This window comes from Dromaius novaehollandiae, chromosome 5, assembly GCF_036370855.1.
Source record: "Dromaius novaehollandiae isolate bDroNov1 chromosome 5, bDroNov1.hap1, whole genome shotgun sequence".
NCBI lineage: Eukaryota > Metazoa > Chordata > Aves > Casuariiformes > Dromaiidae > Dromaius > Dromaius novaehollandiae.
The window spans coordinates 41,800,971-41,824,784 of record NC_088102.1 but is presented as its reverse complement, the minus strand read 5'-3'; the positions used below and the strand labels follow the sequence as shown (position 1 = coordinate 41,824,784).

At 35.6% G+C, this 23,814-nt stretch overlaps 1 protein-coding gene across 4 annotated transcripts in view; it reads right to left on the bottom strand.

The window, feature by feature from the left end:
* Positions 1-23,814, bottom strand: part of TTBK2 (tau tubulin kinase 2) — a 109,853-nt gene that overhangs the window by 18,680 nt on the left and 67,359 nt on the right. For 3 of the 4 annotated variants that reach the window (XM_064512575.1, XM_064512576.1, XM_064512578.1), the window contains 8 exons: positions 19,606-19,671; positions 18,917-19,009; positions 17,774-17,899; positions 14,481-14,638; positions 10,943-11,159; positions 9,393-9,604; positions 6,895-7,498; positions 2,258-2,506 (listed from right to left, as the gene is read on the bottom strand). In XM_064512575.1, the coding sequence (XP_064368645.1) occupies positions 2,258-2,506; positions 6,895-7,498; positions 9,393-9,604; positions 10,943-11,159; positions 14,481-14,638; positions 17,774-17,899; positions 18,917-19,009; positions 19,606-19,671 (1,725 nt within the window). The remainder of the gene's footprint in view (positions 1-2,257; positions 2,507-6,894; positions 7,499-9,392; positions 9,605-10,942; positions 11,160-14,480; positions 14,639-17,773; positions 17,900-18,916; positions 19,010-19,605; positions 19,672-23,814) is intronic. The other variant, XM_064512577.1, reaches the window with a different exon arrangement.

Genomic DNA, 23,814 nt, shown 5'->3' with positions numbered 1-23,814 from the left:
TATCCTCACTGCACTAGCAAACAGAGATTATATAGAAATTTTATGATCTCATCTATCTGATGTCAAATTAAAAGAGGGTGGCCTACAGTTCCTGAACCCTCACAGATCAACAATCAGGACAGAAAATCCCTTTGCCAGATTTCAGGAACAAATGTATCATTACTTATTTTGTAGCAGATGGAACTAAGTTCAACTGCACAGCTCCCTCACTTCTGCAATTCAGTAGTTATGAATGCTGAATCAAACTGCAAATGACACAGCCAGAAATACACAAAAATATACTTAACACCAAATATTTATACAGAATTAAACAATACTTAATGATGTTACATTTCTTAATATTTAACTGGAGAGAAGCTTTAGGTTATTAACATGCATATTTATCGTTCATGCTGTGGGAACTCTTCTAGCTTGCTCAGTACCTAACATTACTGCACTACAGAAAAGGGAAGGATTGACAAAAATATTTCAGTTCAGAGGGCCATAAAGTACATGAGGTCTTGATTGTTGGAATGAACAAGGGAATCATGTGCTTGTAGTTTTCACAGCAAATGAAAAACCGTAATTTAAATTCTCAGTAGGATCAGGAGTGTCAACCTTACAGCTTGAAAAGGAATACAGCAGACATGGACTTACCAGGCGAAAAGAAAGAAGAGGCTGAGAGAGCTTTATATAATCCTCTCCTTTCTCATCTTCACCCCACTGGGTAGCAGTACCAGGCACAATATCAACTCGTTTTCACATGACAAGAGAGTGGATCACATGGCAGCCCCTATTAAAATTGCAGCTGTATCCATCTGTTGGGTACTAAGGAAGTCAGAGAGGACCCTTTGCGCCAACCTACTTGCTTTGAGTATTGTGAGCAGTTTGCTAACTACATCTGCAATATATTCTGATTGAAAAAGATTAAACTAAACTGTGGATATACAGTTAAAAAAAAATGGGCCATTTTGCATCCTGGGATACAAACTAACCCTGAAAAATATTGAAGCATAATTTCTAATGAGTGTATTTCTCCTAAGTCCTTTTCCCTAGTCAACACGTCAGTCATCATGAAGAATGCGGTACTTTGATATCCCATCAAGTTCACGATACTGAACATCTGGGAGCTACCGTTTGCCCATTTCCATTTATCCAGGGAAGAGGAACTATGATTTTCTATTGAGATAAAAAGCAGCCAGGAGTTGCAGCAGGAAGAAAGGCTTTTTTTCTTTTTTTCTTTTGACAAAATGCTGACATAAATATACTAGCTACATTGTTTGCCTTGTTACCACTCACCATTAATCCTACAGAAGTTTGAAAGAAGTTAATGCTGACAGATTACTTTTTAAAGCAATATTCTTGTGTATGTTTCATAGAAAAAAATGTCTTTCACATAGAAATATTTATACTAAAATATGTTGAAAATAAATGACAACAGAAAATATAGTCCAAATGAAATATTAATGGCATAATGATGATGACATGTTATAGTCTTATGCATTAATGCTATGTCATACTGCTTTAATAGTCAATGCAATCTGACACTGCATAGCAAATCTCAACACTTTTGTGACTAATACATAAATTATGGTAAGCATTAATTATGATCCTACGTTATCCTCTTTTTCTTACTGGAAAGAAACTGGGAATACAAAACAATGAACACGCTACTTTCCACAGTGACATTTCCTTTAGCTATTGCCCTTAATAATTCCCAGTTTCACTTTATATGCTGCAAGTAGTGGAAAGATTCATATATTCTTGATGCCCAAAGAAGTAATGTGACTGTCTCTGGATCCTATTTTCTCACATTAAAATAGCTTAAGGTAGTCCAAATTTTACTATGCGTTCCCGGTTCAAAATCCACATAGGAGTGTTATAGAAAAGCACGAAAAAGAGAGGTTTTAATCTTCATTTCGAAACAAGCACCTTTTCCAGAGAAGGTCTCGTGAATCTATCTTCCACAGCATCCATGGATGCTTGATGCTCCAGATCACAGTAACTTGAATAGCAAATCTTTAAATATTCCTGACTCTAATTTTACCTCTTCTAGGTAGGACAATTTGTTTTTCTCCTACAGCATTCTTGACTCTATTCCTTAATGAAGTCTGTTATTCCCCCCAACTTGATCTCTCAAAATACTTTCTAAGATGCTGTTTATAGCAGTATGACTAGCATATGCTTACTACTCAATTTTGCAGAGCAACTTAGTATCTTAAACTTTGCAGACGACCGCTATAATGCAGTCACTTTTATGAAGACAAGGCTTATTCACCTGCTGCAGCTGCGCTTTTGAGATGCGAATGACAGGGGGAAACTTGTTGCCACAGGGAATGACAGGAAGTTGCCTACGACCAGTTGAGCGGGAGGAGGAGGAGTGGCTCTCAGCTGACTGACTCCTTGGTAAACCAGCCTCTTTCAGAGGGTCCGAGTGGATGGATAGATAGGCTATAGGGCTCATGGTGCGGAGGATGGGACTTGAAATTCTTGGAGTGGAGAAATGCAGCATATGAGATGAGTTGAGCTGTGAGAACAACATGGTGGGGAAGAAAATAAGTTTTTAAAAAGCAGTATTTTAAATAATTCTTGTTGATGTCCTGCCTATACCCGTTTTCTTAGAAGTCCATATTGCCAACTCCCTCATAGGCTAAAAGCTGATAATTTAAGAGGCATCTTAAGTCTAATCCCCGCATTTTCCATCAGGAAAGCCAGTAACGTGATCAAAAGTGAGCATTCTTTCTCTTGTTGGCTCCTGTCTTCACTCATTCATTCAGTAAGACTATAGCAAGGGCACATTTAATACACCGACACAAACAGTCTGTCCCAAGGACACTCAATACACACATTAGCTGATCGCTGACTTGTCCTTGCAACCACTTACAACAGTCATTCAACAGTGCTCTTCTCTAACTATTTTTAGCATGTGCCCACTTTGCGTGTTGTCCAGATGGGACTGTATAGCTATGGCGATACCAAAGTGCATTAGAACTGTAGCTGATAGGATTAATCAGTGAGACTAGCACTAAATGAGTTTGATGAAATTTCCCAAACATGGAATTAAACTCGAAGGATATACACTGGCCTGGACAAGTTACAAACAACTCCTTCATCTTGAACTATATGGCTCAAGCATTTAGAAAAAAAGCACAAAAAAGAGCAGGAACTGTAAAAGTGAAGTGTTCCAAACTAGCAATTTTAAAGAAAGTACATTTTCAATTTGAGCGTTGATGATTCTAATAATCCTATCACCCTCATATGCAACTCTGAAGTCAGCTGATTCTTTGCAAGACCTTAGCTGTGCTGAATAAATGTCTGACGGATACACAGCTAAATGTCTGTAAATGAGATTATAGCATGCAACTTTTTGTTCCAAGTATATTTAGACAAAATCAGGAAAGACGGAGATACAGGAACTTTTTTCATGCTTCATGTAGGTGATTTTCTGTTTCTTATCATATTTGCAATTCTAACCTGTATTCCTTGGAAACAGAGTACCTAGCAAGTGTTTTACAGTTTCCAAGGAGAGGGTATTTTCAGTAGCATCATTCCTAAAGCTTTAGTTGCCATAAGGTATAGCAGTCTTTCAATTGAAAAAACCTGTATTACCACTGTCTCATAAAGCAACAACTGAGGATAGAAGGGACATAACAATTAAACAATAAGAACTCTGAAATACAAGCAACTCTTTGATTAAATATACTAACACCTCAAAGTATAAAATTCTAATTTCAGCAATATTCCCAAATAATAACAATAAATGAGTAGATTCACACAGTCAAAATCTCCTCTATAATCATGCATACATATATGGGGTATTAGGCTGTCAACTTAGCGTGAGCTGGGCAAACTCTTGTTGAATTCAAACTGAAAATGAAAATGGCATTAGCTGTTATATATTGGATTCCTTCAGCTCCATTACTGTTTCCCTGCTAAAATATCTGCTTAGTAGATATGCATATGTTGCAAACAGTTTTGTACATGCATTTGATGGAGTTCACTGCAATTAAATACAAACACAGAAAATTAACGAGACCCTGGCTCAATAGCACCACAAGTCCAGCTTCAGCCTTAGTACTAAATCAAAAAACAGAGCTTCCTGATGCGAAGTGCTGCTTCAGTATAAATTCATCATTAGTCTAGATCAGTTCAAATCTTTTTGACAGATTAACTTCATACTAACAGGTGTTTTGCCAAATAAGGTATTGCCTGTCCTCATGTAACCAAAGCCAATAAAGCCACTAGGAAAGCATAAAGTCAGCAATATATACCTTATAGAAAATAATCCATAGCACTTTTGAAACTCCATGTGACCAAATATTTGGAAAGTTACGATAGTCTGCTGTATTTAAACTACATTTCAGGCTACCTCCAAACCAATGTGCTGTAAGTAAAGATCTCTGAGAAATGTATGTCACATAATTTGGCCAAAATTTCAAACAGGAGATATTCTAGAGCGTTTGGTTTCCATTCGCAACATACCTATAAATGTAAGGACCTGCTTACTTAGAAAAAGCTCTACTGGGAACAGCTTTTGGCAGATTGCGTTTCAGGCATCTCAAAACGATTCACAAATGAGGGTCGCATTCACAGAACGGTTTCAGGTTGGCAAAACGTTTTGAGGAAGAAGGAAAAGAACTATTTTTATCAAACATCTCTTTGAGGTCACCAAGGTTTTGGAATACAGAGAACTACTACGTGAGGAGGCATGTATGTGAATAGCTCCCTATGACGTGGCTAGGACACTAACCTATAAAAATACCTAGGTTCCAGCACACACATCATGGAGCATTCAGGTACTTTGTTTATGAAGTGGAATACCAGAATATCAACAGAAGACAGAAAGAGCAGCTCATCCCAAAACATCCTACTGGGCTTTCTTTGGCCTAATTCAAGGGCTAATGAAGTAGATGCAAAACTACCACAAACTGCAATCGCATTTGGAACAGATACGCTGAACTGCAAAACTTGGTGATCTGTACCCAGTTTATATATCAGCCAAATCATTTCTATTTTCCTTTATTCACAATTCAGCTTGTATTTCCAGTTCCACATGGTTTATCTTCATAACAGACAAGTTCCTGCCACTCATCTTGCCTTCACAGCACTACTTGCCCTTCCAGGATACTATAAATGATATTTTTCTCCCCCGTTTTCTAGTTCATGAAAAATAACCCTCACCTGCTTGCAAAATGGGACTAAAATATAATCTCAACCAAGTGTTTACTTCAACCAAGGTTTATCCCAATACATTTTATAAACCATAGACCTTGTTTATGACTATTTCCACTCTTTTGCACAGAAGCCCCCTCCTTTCCAGATAACTGTATTGTCCATTACTTGCACTGCAGTACATGATAATTTATGTCACCTCTACTTTCAGTTTAAGTAAACAAGCCATTTCCCCCAAAGGAGCCAAATTTATATACAGCAGGACAGTGCACTTACATGCAAAATTGCAAGCTGTTTTTTAATAGCTTTGGAAATAAAAGCACCTGATAATTAGGATTTTACAGAGAACTAAATGCAGCTGTATGTTGCCTATTGTATTAAAATTAGTATTAAAAGCACAGAAACTGAATGATTGAAAACAATTGAGCAATTCAAATCAATTTTTCATCTTTATAAGTTTCTAAACCATCAAAAACTTTTGTGCATCTGATATTTCAATTTATGTCTCAAAATTCTTCTGCTTTTTTAATTACAGTTCCATATTTTAAAGTCTCTGAAATAAATCTTCTGTAAACTACAAGATTCACAGATATGATGTCTAGATATAAGTAATCTTGTATGAAGTATAATGTCTTTCATTTTCCATGAGAATCTAACTTAACTTGAAGTTTTATTTTATAGTTAGTTACATTAAATAGGTTATTTGCGCTTGTTAATTTTCACCAACGAAGCATATTCCAGACCTTATAATAAATGAGTGCCTGGTGACAAGCTTCCTTTTCTACAGAGTAGGGTGTAATTTTCAAAAAAAGTGGTGATAACTGAGGGAGAAGTACAGCCAGGTTTCTTTGCTCAAAGAAGCTTAAAAAAATTGTCCTTTTTGACACACAGTATCAACTGAAGAAAGACGAGAAATTAAATGAGGAGCTGATTCCCAGTCCTTTGATTTAACCATTAATGTCGCTTCCTCCTTAAGTAAAGCCAAAGGAGTCTTTGTAAAAAAAATTAGTATCACGGGAGGAAAAATGGTAAACTTTCAAAACCTGTGCAAATGAGAATTCTTTAATAAAGATTAAAGAACAGAATAAAGCAGCAGCAGCAATGGAAATAAATCACTCTGTCTCAGGGTAGAGAAAACTCTGGGAGCAAAGCAGTAGTTGCAGAATTATCTTGGAAGTGAGAAGCAGCAAAGATTCATAAAAGCCAAAAGGTAGTTTGTGTGAGAGACAACAGAGATTTCAGAAAGGCAGACATTACCATGAGATTAAATCAGAGCAGGAAGAAACAGAGGGATTTCCAGAAGAAAACCACTGTACCAGTGATGGTAAGAGCAAATAATTTTGTTTCTTTAATTTCAGCCATTTAGGCTTTTCCTGAAACACACAGCATATGGTAGCACAATATTTTACAGATTTATTATAATTTTATTGTTATGTACTGCAGCTATAATAAACATATTTATATGTGTATCTCTCATGGATGAGGAATCATCATCTTAATAAATGCATTTTAACTGAGCCCAGTTCTGTGGCTCATACCCTGCAGAACTAACAGCCAATTTCATGGGAAAATGTAAACACATGCAGCAGAACATGTACAACTGTTTCTGAAGGATCAAGTCACATATCTGATGAACTAGGAATTTCTACTACTCTATTATATTTTAGGCACTGCCTTTTCACTTACTATCTCCTCAAATAATTCTAAAGAGAGATGCAATAAAACAATGATTATTTCTCTTACCGGAGTGAGTGCTCCTTCTGCTTGAGCCTCCATGGGACTTGTAGGGGTGGCTGCAAGAAGCTGTCCCGCAGCTCCGGCCAAAAGTTCCAATTTATCGGTAAGCTGACTGGAAGCGGCCGGATGACACTCCATGGCTAGAACTAACTCCACTCCTGAGGTTTGGTTCTTTGTATGGACGCTGCTTCCTGTCCGACCCCCCTGTCTGGGCTGCTCTTCTGGAGGGGACTCCTCCAAAACTTGTAGTACCTCAGGCTCTTCATCTGAGGGACTTCCGGTCATTTTGTGCCTTAAAGCCTCATTTGTCCTGAAATCCTGCAAGTCCCGTTCCTTATCTATTATCACCCATTCTTTAGAATCAACCTCCTGCCTGCAAGAGCTTAAGTTGACAGCTACAAATCCATTGCTAACACCACCATCAACCTGCTCTGGAGAACTAGCTGACACAGGCTTTGAAGCATTTGGAAGGTATTCTTCATCGTAGTGCCAAACATGGTCCGTGCGGGCAGTCGCTGGAGCAGGAACGGGTATTTTCTGAGAAGGAGGAGGAACAGCAGCAACAGCAGTCTCCGCTGCAGCATTCAAGTCTTTCTGCATCTTCTCCAAACTTAAGAAAAGAAGTTAATATCTGAATTAGTTAAGAATGAATTAAATGCTGTAAGTTACATTTGAATTTTGTCACTACCGAATAATTAAATCTATATAAAAATGTATTGTGATTTTTAGAACAATCTAAAAGATCCACTATTTGAAACAATTCCCTAACTTAAGCCAAGGAGAACACACACATATAGAAGAAAATAATAATTTATTTCAGTGTGATATTTACTACCTACTTCTTCAAAAGATAACTCTGATGTCAGGCAAAAATAGATGGATGGTCTTAGAAATTCACACATAAAATTTAAGTGCAATCAGCCTGAGAGAACAAGAGAGAATATAGTGGGTGGATATCAACTCAGTGGTCACGCTACCACCAGATGTCCAGTGTAGTTATGTTACTCTGCAAAGCAAAGACTCAAAGCTGAGCAAAAGAAAGAGATGTCTCCAACAGGAGTTAGAAGATGCTTTCAAGAAGGATCTTACTGACTGTTTTGTATGTAAGCAAATAATTCCAGCCATACAAGGACTTGATAGCAACTTCATAACTTGACATAAGACTAATGCTAGTACACTGCAGTCTGTATTCAGTACCTGTTTTTTGGTATTATACAAAAAAAAAGGGGGGGGAATAAGGGAATGGAGGATGACCACAGTTTTTGTTTCTTTTCTCTGCTACGCATAAATAAGTTCCTCCATCTACTTGCTTCAGTTCTGCTCTGCAGGATACACTGCAGTTCATTCCATTCTAGCAGTTCATTCTATTCTCTAAAGCACAATATATTCCCTTTCCTGTCAGAAGTTTATTGAAAGACAGTAATGAATTTTTTTCAGAAATGTAAATGTCTCCTTTTGTGAGTTAGAAAGGATTAAAGAAATAATAAAGCACTACTTCCATTACTCTTCTGTGACACTTATACATCTTACTTGGTTAAGGACAGAAGAAGACAATTCTGTGTCAGTTTCCAGTGTTATAAAACTCATCTTTTAACAACTTTTTAAATTTAAAATAGTCCTATCAAACCTTACCTCTTCTCTGAACACTGCTAAAATTTTACATTCATTATTTATGCTTTGCATCACTTGCTTCATCAAATCCAAATTCCTAACCCTCTGTGACATACTCAGCAGAATTTTGCCACTGTCAACTTCTGTGCTGCCTTCTCCTGTGTTCCTGCTGAACTTCTAAGCTTTGCTTTTCAGTCAGATTTCAATATGCCCCTCTTCATTTTATCTTTCTACACATGGGCAAATTCATTGAGTCTGCTCTCATACAGACACCTGTCTCTTTTTAACCTTAGAATCCCATTTTAAGACCTCTCTCTTCTAACAGGATTTTTTATGTTGGTGCAACAACTTTGGGCATAATGAAATCTGATGCAGGAACAGGTAGATTTCTAACTTCACTTCATAAGAACTCCACTTCTTGTAAACTTGCCTTCTTATTTCATATGATATGCTCCTATGTTACCTTTCTCGAGCATTTGATGTCACTCTTATTCAGGATGAATTGTATCAACCCTCAGACGTATATTACCTTTTCCTTCACTGGGCTACTCTTGTGTTACACCATTAGATCTTGAAATAAAAAATTTTCAAGAGTGGAAAGCTGACTTTAACTGTATATTAGCATATATTTTAAAGAATATATTTTGTATATGTGTATTTTACATACATGTATTATACATATATGTGTATTTTAAACAAGACAAGTAGAGCGATACTATGAACAAAGTAAATACTGTTTGATGTAGCTTGCACAAGCGTTACTCAGCAGCTCCATTTCTGATTTCATAGGGTACTGTAAATTGATACAGTAATAGGGGAAAGATGATACTATCTTAACTAAATAACTTGAAAAGATCTAAGGATAAAAATAAAATAAGAAATAATTTCTTTACCAGGTCTCAAGAAATTTATCAGTGTCTGGCTTTGACTCCAATGTTAGACGCTTCTCCAGTTCAAAGCTGTGAATTGAACGCAACTTTCGCACCAGTGGGACATCTCTGTCTAGCTGGGTGGTCTCTGAGCGGACACGGATCGGAGAACCAAGACTCGGTGCATTAAGCATCCCATTGACTGGCCCATGGCTGTTTTCCTCCTCTGTAGCAGCCTGTGCAAGAAGTAAAGCAAAAATGCAACTCACCAGGAGTGATAAAATCAAGGAACACACAGTAATACATAGTGAACACCATCCAGGTTTTTAGCCAGTGATAAGTCTTAAGCTAGTTCAGATACGCTCTTCAGTACATATCTAAACAGACAAAAAGCACCAATACTACAGTAGTTTTGGATAGGGCTAAGAATGGGAGTCTCAAAAACACAGTAGTACACTTAAATTTATACTGATTTCTCAAATCCATCTCTGAAATACTCCTCCATAATAGTCTGAAACCAGGCACTTCATAGCATCTTCACACTGCTTTGGAGTCAAAGGCTCTTATTAAAGGAAAGTTACTTTTCGTGTTTAGTAATCTTTATGATCCTCTGGAGCATGTAACTCGACACTAAATACTAAATCTAATACACTAAATCTACTAGATGTTTCTGTGATACAGAATAATATTTTAGTCCAACTGCATTTCACTTTATGTACTAACTGGACGTGATTTAGAGCTGGGAAATCATGCTCATCCTTAGTTTCAATAGGTGCACAGAATAAAAAATTACATTTGTTTAAATCAGAGTAATCTGCTTTCTTCCCTTTCGGTTAAAAAAAAAAAAAATCTGAAAATAGCCATCCTGTTTTACTCTCTCCCACAATTTTTCTCGTAAATGAAAAGTAACAGCCTCAAATTAGACAGCCCTCCTAGCTAAACAACATTTCAATTACACATCCCTCTTCAGCTGTTGATAACATTTTCATATACAAGAAATAGAAATCTAGTGATTGTGCCTGAATATGAAATGTGATTATGAATGAGTATAACAATGACGGAGGAAGAGACCACAGTGATGATCTCTCTTCTCAGAGAGGATTAAAATTAAGCAATATTGCCTTCCAAAGATTAGCCCATGAACTCCTTTGGACTACTGGATCAGTACAAAAGTATCATATATTGTGGAGACAAATACATCATACAAACTAAATGGACATCGCCAATCTCAATCTGTTTACTGGAGAAAAACATGAAACCTGTTTCCATTAGTTAACTTCTACGGAGGCAAAAACGCAGAAAGTCTCTTCATTCAGTAAGCAGGGATCAACATGATGTCTGAAGAACACCAATATGAATCATCATCAAGTGACACCAAGTCCAAAAGCTTGTCTGCTTTTCCCAGTATTTGAAATGGTCTAGTAAAACACGTTAGCTCTACCATAAGCCTTGTTCTCTTATGCCATTTTGGCCAATCAATACTAGCACGACTGTCTTATTAATTTTGTCAGATGTGCATCATGAGGATAGGAAACTGTTCAGAGAGGGTCTTCCCAATGAAAATTTATAAATACCTTACAGATCCCCAATTTTATTTTGTTCCTGTTTGCATCCATTTCTTCCCAGACATCTTTTTCCTGAGGACGCTGATGCCCAGGGGACCCAGGTAGTTTCTCTGGTGAGACACCAACCAGAACACCATTCTCTCCATCACTGAGTTGTTCATCAGGAAACACTTCATCTGTGTTTTCCCGCAGCAAATCTCCTGGGATGGGGGTGGCATTGGCAATTCTACAAAAGAAGCAGAGAGACTCTGCTGTGCTTATTGAAATGATTTTCCACTTAAGTAAATGGAAAAAAAATTACAAAAAAGCAAACTTCTTTAGGAAGACAAATCTTGTAAAACATTTAATATACAAAAGCTAATTCTGGGGCTTCACAATTTCTGTATCTTTAATTCAGGCATATAACCAAGGTTATGCAACAAATAAATACTTAAAATCTATTTCTTGAATGATTTTTCAAGGAATTTCTGCAGAGAGTTGGTTAGAGATCACATTAACTATTACGAAACACTTGCATAAATACAATTTCTTTCCATCTTTGCATGAAAAAATTAATGAACACTGTTCAGTAGAAACTCTCTGTACTTTTTAAAATGAAATCCAACAATCACTTGGTATCAGCATATAATAATTTCTTGCAACTGGAAAGAATATTCTCCTCTTGGTAGTTTCCGGAATATGAATGGATTATAAAGACCTTAATGAAGGTTGTATTCCCGAAATCAACAAGGTTCTTCTGCTTGAAAAATATCCCAGGGTATTCGGACAGATTTGGGATTTCTTAATTATTATAATGTACAAAAAAAAGCTGAACAGATAAGTAGTGTATAAAATACGGTAAATCTGAGTTATGACTTCAGAAGGTATAGTCCTGGCTTCAAGGACTTGTCCTGATACAAGACAAATGCTAACTAGTGTCATTTACTATATTATAATCTTTTTACTTATTTCCTTCAGTTTCTATTTTTATTACTAGCAGAGCCATCTTTGGAATGCAGGTTTAAACACAGTTTGACAAAGTCATCACTGCTCAAAGGAAAAGAAATAGTAAAGTTTGAAAATATCTTACTTATCATCTAGTGTATATGCATCAAAGTAATAAATTCTCTCTCTAACTAGTATCATTTTATCTATAGCCAACTGAATAGTTATTCTAATGGGTATATGCTTAAAAAAAGTGCATGTCTACAAAAAATATACAGAAATACTCCATACTAAAATGAAATCTGGTATAAATCCATATATCTATTTAAGTAGAATAGCTTTGTTTAATAGAATACAAGGATTAAAAAAATTTTTTTTAAACTAAAACTGTTGATACAGCTTTTGTGTTGTCTCACATTCAGTGATAATAGTTTCCATTCTACCAGTATTAATTAATTATCATTAAAAAACTGGAGTTTTTGAACCTCAAGAGTTACAATAAAAATAATTTCTCCACAGAAAAGCCAAAATATCATTATTGACATCAAATTTCATAAAAGATTTTTTTTAATTTCAGCATTTAAGTTAATGCTGAGCAGGATTAAAAGGACAGCATTTCTCTAATAACTAAATATTACAGGGAAGAACAGAAATCAATCAGAACTGATTTCACAAGCAACAAGTATGCATTTGAAGATGACACAATTTAAACTATTAAAACTATTTCCAGAAGGATGGAAATTTCCCTACCTACAAAACTGGTTGCTATTTTAGGTCCTGTTCATCAAAGGCCATTAATGGAATTTCAAGATTTAAAGGTGAAGTCAAAATCTTTTTAATTATGAAAAAGGTTAAGAAATAAATGCATATGCTAGAAGGCTGCTGGCTTTACAGGAATATTTCAAGTTTAGGTTCCTTTAATTACTTTTCAAGATCCACTCTCAGAGGTTCTCCTTCTCCACTGCAGATAACAACACAGTCAGCTGAAGCAGGAAGTGCCCCATTTTATTAATGTTGTTTGAAGGTGCATGGACTGTTATAGCTCATGAAGGAGAATATAAAACATGAACTCCTAAAATCATAAGTTAGAGGTTAAAAAAAAATGTCCATGAATCTTTTTGTGGATAGAGTTCTTCTGTGGTTTGCAGGATTCTGTCTTACCTTTTATATTATCTTGGCAGATAAATAAGAAGAAATTGATTTTCTTCAACTACTGTATAGCTACTAGTTTTAGACTGTTAGAAGACTGTTGCTTATAGAATATTTATAAAAATATTATTTACAAAGCTTTCCAGTTCTTTGTTCACATAATCATTCAGGCACTGGGAAGCAGACTCAGAAGAACACACTTAGGCTCAGCAAAGGCTGTTCTTCACATTTAGAAAAAAAAAAAAGTTCAAAAAGATTAATGGCAACTTTACTAATAGAGTTTTTCTTTTCCTCAATATTTTGTAGAATAACAACATATAAGAGTTTGAGGACTACATAGCATAGATATAATATAGTTTTTCACTGTTATCAAAGTGTTATTTCTGATCCAATTATTGATAATCAAACACATAAACATAACTCTAACAAGACATCACATTTTAATTAATGTTAAAGTTCTATAGTCCCAGTGACATAGCAGTAGCTAAAACTGAGGCAGTGCTATTCCTACAATGCGAACGGTCAGGACATCAATTAATAATCATTCCTTTATGGACACCAAAATTAGTAATTCCAGCTGAGACTATCAATAACTCCAGTGCAGTGCTTAGTGTGATAACGAGACTGAATCATATGCAAAATCCCTGTCTGCTTCAGTGTGGTCCTACATCTACAAAACATTAACACTAGTTAATGTTTTGACTGACTTTTTTTTCAATCTTTTTAAAAAATTACCTTAAAATAGTTGGGATCTAATACATTCTATATGAAATCCTAACATTTTTCAGCCTTGCTACACTGTCAGACTTTGACATCACTACCCTTGTAGCTCTTGGACAAAAAGGTGATCTATGCAAGGCCTAAATAAGGCATAAGCTCTTCCTCCTCATTCATGTGCACCTGTTACGTTCTCCAGTCTCCTGAGATGAGTATTATTAAACATTGCACCTCTTCCAACTTCTTTAATTACAGAAGTTCTCAAAGACTCCACAAAGTATCGAACAGGTATAAAATCATTTTTTATACCTAAAACAAACAACCAAAAAAAAAATCTATTTCCAAATTTCCTATAAAGATCCATTTATTTTTCAAAGTTACAAGGAAGTTGCAGCTAATGGCTTATTGCAAAGCTTACTGAAGACAATGGGGTTATTTCCAGTCCAGCCCAGTGTTAAGTCAACTTAACATGCCTTAGTTAGATTCACAAAATACAATTTAGCAAATGATTGACTAGCAAATGAGAATGTATATATAATGTCCTTAGCTACCATTCTTTATCGCTATAAGTTTAGGTGCTGATTTTTAAGAATAGTGTAAACAGGAACACCAAATAGGGAAATACTTTGATTACTCTCAGTGTTCCACTCTTCTATTTATTCAACATCTTACAGAAAAAAACTAAATTATAGATAAAACTTTCCTTTGGAGACCTGTGGTTGCTTTTTAGGTGAACACAGAAAATGTGCATACATACCCAATTGCAGCTGGAGTAAGACGAGTGTGTAACTGAGGTGTAGTTGAAGTTGTTGTTGTTGTCAGAGAGCCATCAGTTCCACTCTTCTCCCAGTCAAAAGGGTCACTTTCAATAACCCCAAATGTTTTCATGCTGTTGTCGAACACGGACATGAGAAGCTAAAGATAAAGAAAAAAATTAGTAAGCTTTGTTTTTGTATAAGAGAAAGATAAAGCAATTCAGATATATCCTCCTGTAATATTTTAACACGCCTGCTTTTTAAGATTTTGACTGACAACAATTTTCCTTATAAAAGGGGTGAGGAGGGTGTTTACACAATTTGTTACATTAACCATTTCAGATTTGTCATTTTTCAAAGCTTCCAAGATAAGATTTGCAAACTTCTAGATTGTAAAAAAGCAAAAAACAAACAAAAAACCCAAAAAATCCTTTAGTTCTAGCAGTAAAGAGAGGTAAAGAAACAGACAAGTTGGCATTTGTGTGTGGAGCATTTTAGAAGGGAATTTAGACAGGAACGTGTACAGAGAAGCGCAGGAGCTTCACTAGTTGCAGGCTTCCTTAAAAAGAGAGGAACATGTACACACAGACAAGCATGACTAAATGGCTGCAGAACAGAAACCAACAGAGGAGGATGAAGAAAAATATATTTGGTGACACCATTTGAAACCAAAGAAATAAATCAGGAGTATGTAGGAAGGGTACTGACTTGCTAATTTACATATTTGTGTCATTTAGCTTACATAATGCTAACATCCATTCCACAGATAGAATAAAATCAGGGAGGAAAGTGTACAGTTTGTTCTATCAAAAAGCATTTAGAACAATTTGTGTTGAAATTGCATCTGTCTTCCTCTAGCTTTGGAAAAACTTGGCCACATTGCAGTCACTAGTGGGGAGGCTGTGTCCATATCATGTCATCTTTTACTCCATAAGATCTTTTTCCCTAAAAGCTAAAATTCCAGTTTTCATTCTTACTTCCATCTATGATGCTGAATATTTATCTCCTCTGTCCCCTTTAAAAACACATATCCTCTTCCAACTCTAAAGCAGATGAGCAATTTGGATAATTTCCCATGTCTGATGTGATTTATCCATTTTATCCTCACTTTCAAGATCCTTCCAAATTCTATCCCAGTTAGTTCTGAGACCCTGCTAAACTGTGCATAAATCCATAGGTCATTCTCTGTCCCATACACACTCTCCCTTTATTCTAGTCTTCCTGTACACCTTCAGCACTCTCTCTGAAGTTATCATTAAGCTCAACCCCCTCTAAATCTCTACTACAGTTTCTGCTATAATGCAAATACAAATGCAAATCTTTAACTATGCCGGCAGGCTGAGGCAATGTGTGCAGGAATAACTGAATAAAATAAACGCATCTTGTTTTGTCAAATCAAACCTTGATCTCTAGGCCTATGTTACTGTACAGTCTAAAAAGACCATACATTTCTTCAAAGCAGGGACATCGCCCATTTACATACTTGCTTGGTGCCTAAGTATAATCATGAACAAACAATGATACATATCCAAGACATGAAAAGTATTGCTACAACAAATACTAAGAGAGACCAGAGCTTAAATGACCATCGAAAGTAAAACACTTTCTCACCTCTTCAAACAACTATCTCTCCCTCTCCCTCTCTCTGCTTAGATTTTTTTCCCACCAAAATAGAATTTTATTTCAAATACACAGCAGGACACATCAGTACATTTAGAGAAATCCACTGAAAAACAGGAAATTAGTTATCACTCAAGATTTCCAGTTCTGATTTAGAATCCTATATCTTGATTTCTCTGTTAATCTTACCAAGCCAAGCACAGGAATTAAAAAACAAAAAACCCTCAAGCAAACTGACATTATGCTGTCTGATCTCTCTGTGGCAGACACAGGAAGTTAATCTTTTTCAGAAGAAACAGTTTAATTGCAATGAATGGTTAAAAAGCTGAATAAGAAATAAATGTCTCGCAGACACATTTTCACAGACATGTCCAGTGCAATGATTTCTTGGGAAAAAAGCTCACTAGAAACAAGTCATATGCAATACAAAATGAACAGATAAACTGAAGCAAAAGCATAGTATCAGCTGCTGTTGTGATCTATCTTTTATTATTAGTGACTGTTAATCAGGTCAGCTTTGAATTGAATTGATATACTCTGTGAAAAGAAGAGAATCCACACATAACATGTTCATCTGGCCAAAAAAGTTTTGCAGCTCTAACTGCAGATATGCCTGAATATGGAAGAGAACAACAACAGTTCCAGCAGAAAGCAAGTTAAGTTAATTTGCTCCAGCATAATTTGACTAATACTGTAACTATTCTAATCTGCATCCTTATCAAAGTTATAATTCCAGAATTAGTCAAAATGATGAATTTATTTGGTTGAACAGACTCAGCTCTCACACCAGCAGAAAACTATTTGTTCTCTTTTTGCTGGGTTAGCGAGCTGAACAAACTCAGAAGCAGAGGGCTAATGAAAGTGAGAACGTGGCATAGGACTGTATGTTTCTGGGAACAGGAGGGAAGGCATGCTGGAACAACTTCCCCCCCACCATCAGTGGTGAGATGTTAGATTAGTTCAACTTCTCCCATAATTTGTGAGCTAAAAAAACCCACAGTCCCTCCTTTCCACTGTTTTTCCTGAACATTCCTCTTCTTCTAGGCAGACATACTAGTATAGTGCAGCATTAGTGTTTCTGAGTTTTATTTATTGTTAAAACATGGGTCAACACTGAGGGAATGAAAGTGCATGTTCTGCAGCATGTCCTCTTGCATCTGTCATTTTATCACTGAACTGAGGCCATCAATTTTAGCAAGCAATATTCTCTTAAACGAAGGAAAATGACTATCTAGTTTCCTAGTATATATCTCTGTAGGCAACACCTCAGTATTAAGAGCCTAGCATGGCTGCAATTTGTTGTTCTTTAAGTATATACATTGTTGGTGCTGAGTTCAAGATTCTGGAAAATTGCCAGGATCGCTATTGTTGAGAAAGCGATTTGATCAATTTAATTCAAAGAACACTCAATAGAGCCTAAAATAGAGAAACGTAAATATAGAAATATAGAAACTTAACTGCCTTACCCTTCCAAAATGGAAAACAACAACAAAAAAAGTTATATTTAAACTGCAAAATTCCCACAGCACTGGATGGTCATTAAAATAACTTTATGATGGGACAATCCATAACTGTTCTCAAGAATACAATGAAATCAGAGGAAACTGGAGATAAAACAGCATAAAATTCTGTTATTCCAAAATAAGAAATTAAAAAAAATGTAAAAAATGTTTACCTGGTAATCAGGTTTTGTAAAGTAATCTAAATTAGAAATGTGATCCAGAAAGATGTTGAACTCTTGAGGGAGATGTTTCAACATAAGCCTGTGCTCATACCTTTCTTTAATGGATCCCACTTGCTCCTACAAGCAGATAACATAGAAAAACAAGTATTAGCACACCTTCATTCTTTGCTACCACATATTCACAATGTATCTCACAGCCATTCAACACAACTCTAACCAGAAAGATGGGTGGGTATATTACACTAGATAGTACTGAGGAAGGCAATTCTTCATCATACGGCAAGATAAGCGCTTCTATCATTGACCTCAGTATATATGCAAAGTAACTTACAAACTTCAAATTCAATATTAAATGCTAAACCCATTTATTTTTCTTTTATGTTTGCATGCTGACTGATATCAAGGACTATCACTAGACACTCCAAACCTGTTTTAAAGAATAAAAGAATAAAGTATCTTGTTGCATCATCTGAAGTTCAGTCAATTTTTGACGTATATTTGGTCATCACAGTATATTTCAATACTTTTATTTAGTGTAGACCATTAAATCAAGATTAAAAGAACAGAAGCTACCTATATATCTCATCGTCATCTACGAACATATAAACATAGAAACTACATCAGAGGTTATCCTTGTTTCAGTATAATTTCAAAAGAAGTTGAAAGAGTTTATAGAAATAAGCCGTTAGATATTGTTTCTTCACATGGATCACCTACGACATTTGCCAAACAGCACTACCACATATTAACTGATTCACTTTTGCTCAATAGCAACTAAAAATGCCCTTTTACAAATTCTCCAAATGGCAAAGAAATTCTAAATGTGTGATAAGTGACATCAAAAAGTACTCATGAAAAGAGGAATATGGAGTAAGTGATATATATAGACTTATATTTGCTCTGTAAAACATTTGCAAAAACTAGAAGCATAGTCTACTTTCCCACTAAGATAGTTGTAAAACTTGATTGCATTTCATGCCATTAATACCGAGAAGGAAGAGAAACCAGAAAACACAGTAAAATGTCATGGTAAAACATAAAATGTCATTCTCGGGTGGAATCTTTATCATAGCATTTGCCTGAAGTTCTGAAGTGAATCTTCCTCTTTTTTTTTGGTTTCACTCCTATGTTTACCTTATCTTTTATTTTTCTCCAAGGCAGTTGTCCAACCACAAACTCCACCAACATGTAAAACAGGGACCAGAGGTCATCATGCCGTCCCATTTCCTGTGAAAAAGAAGTATTACTCAAATGCATCTTACAAGTACTCTATAGACGAAAAGGACTTTACTAGATTTTTCATTGCTGTGGAGACTTAAATTATTATATATATATAAAAATAAATACAAAAACTGTAAAACAAATTCTTATAATTAAATCCAGCAACTGTTTCAAGTAGGAACAGAAATATAACTATCCAGTGACCTACTAAAAGACACAAAAAACCAGAAGTTGAGTTATCAAAATCTTTATGCTGTAAGAGCTGCTTATTCAGATTTCTTTAGTGTATGATATTAAGATGACACACTGGAGATTATGTATTTATATAAAACTCAGTAAGTTCACCTTTTCGATTTATTAACTTGCAATACAATTGAACACCAATGGTAAGTATTAAAATAACTATTATTTCTATAACAAGAACCATTTTACTCTTAACTACTGTAAATATTATCCTTTCCCAAAATTCAGAAGCATAAATTTCTATGTAATAAGCACATATATATAAGAATACGAAAAAGGAAATGGGTGTCAGATACCTTACTGATTGTTTTCAGCTATTAGTAAAGTAAGATGGATATGTTGTAAATTCAGATACTCACTCTGTTTCTGTGAGCATTGATTGATGCATACCGTACCGTTCCTCGAAAACCAGCAACAGCTCGGGGCTATCAAAGAAGAACAGAAAAATAACAGGACTCATTATCAGAAATAAACCCTCTGATTACTTAACTGGGCATCTTCAAAATTAGTATAGAGCAATGACAAATTTCGTTTTGAGACTCTGTTTTATTTCAATTGACTGTGTTTCTAGAAGGTATGAACAGGAATTCAAGTAGGTACAACAAAGTGATACATCACAGCTTCTTAATTCATCTATTTATGCCAGGTTCTTTTCTGCATAGGCATCAAGTCCTGTTCACCTCACCCCTCAAAAAAAGTTATATATCAAAACTATTAATCTTTTTTCTCCAGTAATGAAATTATTTCTTGATTTTAAATATTAGATGTCTGAGGTTTTAAACTGTGAAAGGATCAAAAATTTAACAATTATTTCCAGTTTGCTCAAATACACCAATATTAGGTTGTATGAGCTGATAACCAGCCATTTATCAAAATGTACTAGCAACATTTTCACAAATTATTTTCTGAACCAGCAAATCAATCAATTTTTGAGAATTTCTAAGAGGAGCAAAAGTCATATGTAAGTCTCAAAGCTGAGGCTGAGCAGTAAATAGAAAGGGTCGCACTACAGCCACCAGTGGAAAAATATTTCTCTCTTTTCTAGTTTCTGAATACCAGTTTTTCCTCCCTCACACTCTAGACATTGTACACTCATAATTCAATTGTTATTTTACAGCCACAAAATATATTTTCCAATCATTTCTTCCTTTAAATAAAATACTAGGCATAGAATAGCATAACTGATAACACTGTCATAATTAAAATATATTTACAGGAAAAAAAATCAGAGGTAAAGTAATACATTACTGTAAGACATCTATCCAATCTATTCTAGACCTTCTTGATTAATCATCCTATATATAATAGAAGCCATTGCCAGAACTGCTGAGTTTTATCTCTTTTATACCATCTTGTCTTCCCAGTCAATGATAATTCTTTTTGCTTCCTCTAATAATGAACGTGAGAAGCTTGAATTACCTTCCTCACCTCTGAATTGTACTTAAAAGGGTTTTGGTGACCTGTTGGCCTGCCCTGGACTGATGACAGTTCTCAAGATATTACGAAATTTATCTCAGTACAGGAGAAGCCTAGATTGATACGCACATGGAGATAACCCCAATACAGAATCATTATGCTATTACGAGAGAACACCTCGGGCTCTCCCCATGACATGAGTGTATTTTCTTCTTATCCGCCCAGACAAGCAACACAGAGCTCTCAGAAGGGTTTCAGAAGCTGCCATTACTATCAGTAACCCTATCAATTAAATCCATCTCTCAAAAGGATTATGCAGGAAGGTATTTGAAAAGGATTCAAAGGCGCATATAATCCATGTCTGTTAGAGCGGTACTAAAGAGAGCTGAACCACTGTTAGTTAAGGTGGAGAATATTGTCCAAGATATTCTTAATGGGAACAGATTCTCTGAGACCATATACTGTAAATGGATTATCTAAGATTTTGCATGTTCTCGTAAAGTTTAAATGGTGCTTGGAATACCTTGTGTGTTCAGGCAAGACAGCCAATTTAGTTACTACCTTAGATCTTGTGATGTAATCACAATCCAAACTGTAATTTTTAGGAAAAAAAGAACATTAAACCTACGTAACCACAAATGCAAATAAAAACTAAGGGGAGAAGTAGGATTCAGTGGTTATAGCAGTTGTTATACGTCGATTTCTACCACTGATTTTTCTCTGCTCATGGGGAAAAACACTTAATTTCTCTCCATCTCAGTTTACCGATCCATAAAGTGAAAATAATATTCTCAGTTGTCTCGGAAAAGCTACAGTACGAGCTCAATGTTTGTAAGTTCAAATACTGCAAGTCTGCCAGTCTGATCTATTAAATCTTATTACAAAGACATTCTTCTGCAGAACAACTTTGATATTAGTCTTTACAAAGGATTTTCACCTCCTCAGATCAAAGACAACAAGCAAGTTCTGGCTAAATAACACTCCGTCCTAGCCAGGCTTCCCAAAACCAGACTCTAAGCATGCAGTTCCTGTCTTACACTGGCTTTTCTTTAGGATTACCGATGCTGGGTGCACAGCTTACTTCTGCAGCTGCTTTAACCATACATGCCTTCCCCGTAATACAGAATTATTCAGATGCTGTCACAGGTGTCAAGACTTTATAACAGCTATTCCATGTGCCATGACCATAGTGCCCAACCAGGAATTTTCTAGCAAACTTTACTCTATTGATAAACCTACACACAATTACTTCTGATTTAACTTCCTTGAACAATACCCTGAAATGAAGCAAAACACTTTAGTAGCAGAAATCTCATAGTATCATGTAATTTTAAGTAGAATATCTCAGCATGTTTTGGAATTGCAAAATTTCAAGAGAAACTAAAGTCCTTTTTTTTTAAAAAAGGAAAGTCTCCCTCCCAATAGTTTGGAAGATAGGCAAATAATCCAAATAAGAATAAAAAAAATTTACAGCCTCACTGCCAAGACAATCATAGTATAGCTAAATTTCTGAAAAGATGCAAACAGTTTGATGAAGAGCACTTTTTCAGAAGGGCACTGAGACCAGCTTTAAAACACCTGGAAGCACAAATTCTGCAAATCCTCAAAGCATAAGGTATCAGAAGATGAAACTAAATACCTACTGTCTTCACCCTTCGGTCTGAACGCTAAAAAGGAGAGAGTATATCCACTTTTACCAAGTTAAATATTTCCATTCTTCTGAGAATAAGGAAAAATATGAAAACTAGGATGGATCGGGGCTTTTCTTTTTAGAGTAACAACTTTAATTTCTACTTGACAATTAGCACAAAGAAACCTTCAGTTGCTTGACCAAGTAATAAACCACAGTGAATGAAATGGAGTAGCTTTAGGATATTGAGGAAAACCCTAAGTGAGCAACAGCATATGGAATCTAAATGATTCCTCCCAGGTTATGGAAACTAACGATCTGTCATATTACAGTTTTATCCTAGGGCGAAAAGTCCACGTGAAGGATGTTGTTGTGTACCAACTTAATTGCTTTTGAATGTTAAAGTCACTGCTGTTCTTAAATATGCCTGTGAAATGATTTGCCCTAAGAAGAGGGAAACTTTGAATGCGTTCAATTATCTCGGAATCACCTGGCAGGAAAAAAAGGCATGGGTATTATTTCCAGGCATGTGTCCTTCATGAAATGAGTTCTGGATTCTGTAATTCAGCAAGGATATCTGAATCCTTTTAAACTCTGAAGAAATATTGTCTTAAAGCGTAGTTGCATAAATCTGACTTATGAGCATGTTACATTTTAAGACACCATGAAATTCCTTTGAGGAATGCAGCTGATCACTATTTAATAGGTGCATTACAATAGCATGCAGCAACAGTAAACTAATTATACTGGGTCACTAACAACATGAATGATCATCTTGGTAGCCCAAATCATATTTGCCCAATTCAGGGTAGAATTTATAGCCTTCTGAGCATTTGCCAGAATTCTGTTTCAGAGCTCTTCATACATCTCACAATTTTTTGTATAGAAAAAAGAGAAAAGGCAATAACAACTCCCTGAATGATTCATTGGATTTTTCAAATAAAATTCCTCTCTGCCACTACTGATCATGTTTGTTTGTAGACATCCCCATGTGCTTCCTACGTGAGTTCGTCTGCCAACAATTTAAAAAAAAAAAGTCTTGCAGAAGCATTGTTTATAGTCTTGTCTTCCAGATTCCATACCTAAGCCTACTACAGCAGCAATTAAGTTTCATTTAAAGCAAACTAAATTTCTTTTTTCAGAAAAAAAGCTTAGTAGACACATTTTTCAGTCATTAAAGGTGACAATTTAAGATAACCATCAGAATCGATGGCATTTTTGGAGCATATAGCTCTAGAATGCACTTGTAATAAAAGATGGTGAAGCCTACATTTGAATACATCCATGAATTCCACTGAAACTCTTGAGTAAAATGGATCACATCTATGTTCTTTCCCAAGAAAATGAAATAATTAGTACTTTCCTGCCTCTTCACTTGAAATTTAGTAGGGTTTTTTCTTATCAGTCATAGGTACTGGAAGCAACCATCACATCCAGGTGTTGCCTCAATTGCAGAGATCCATTAATAGCTCTCAAAAGATTCAGTACATTCAGTAATGGATTCTGTTCTTCAGCTCTTCCA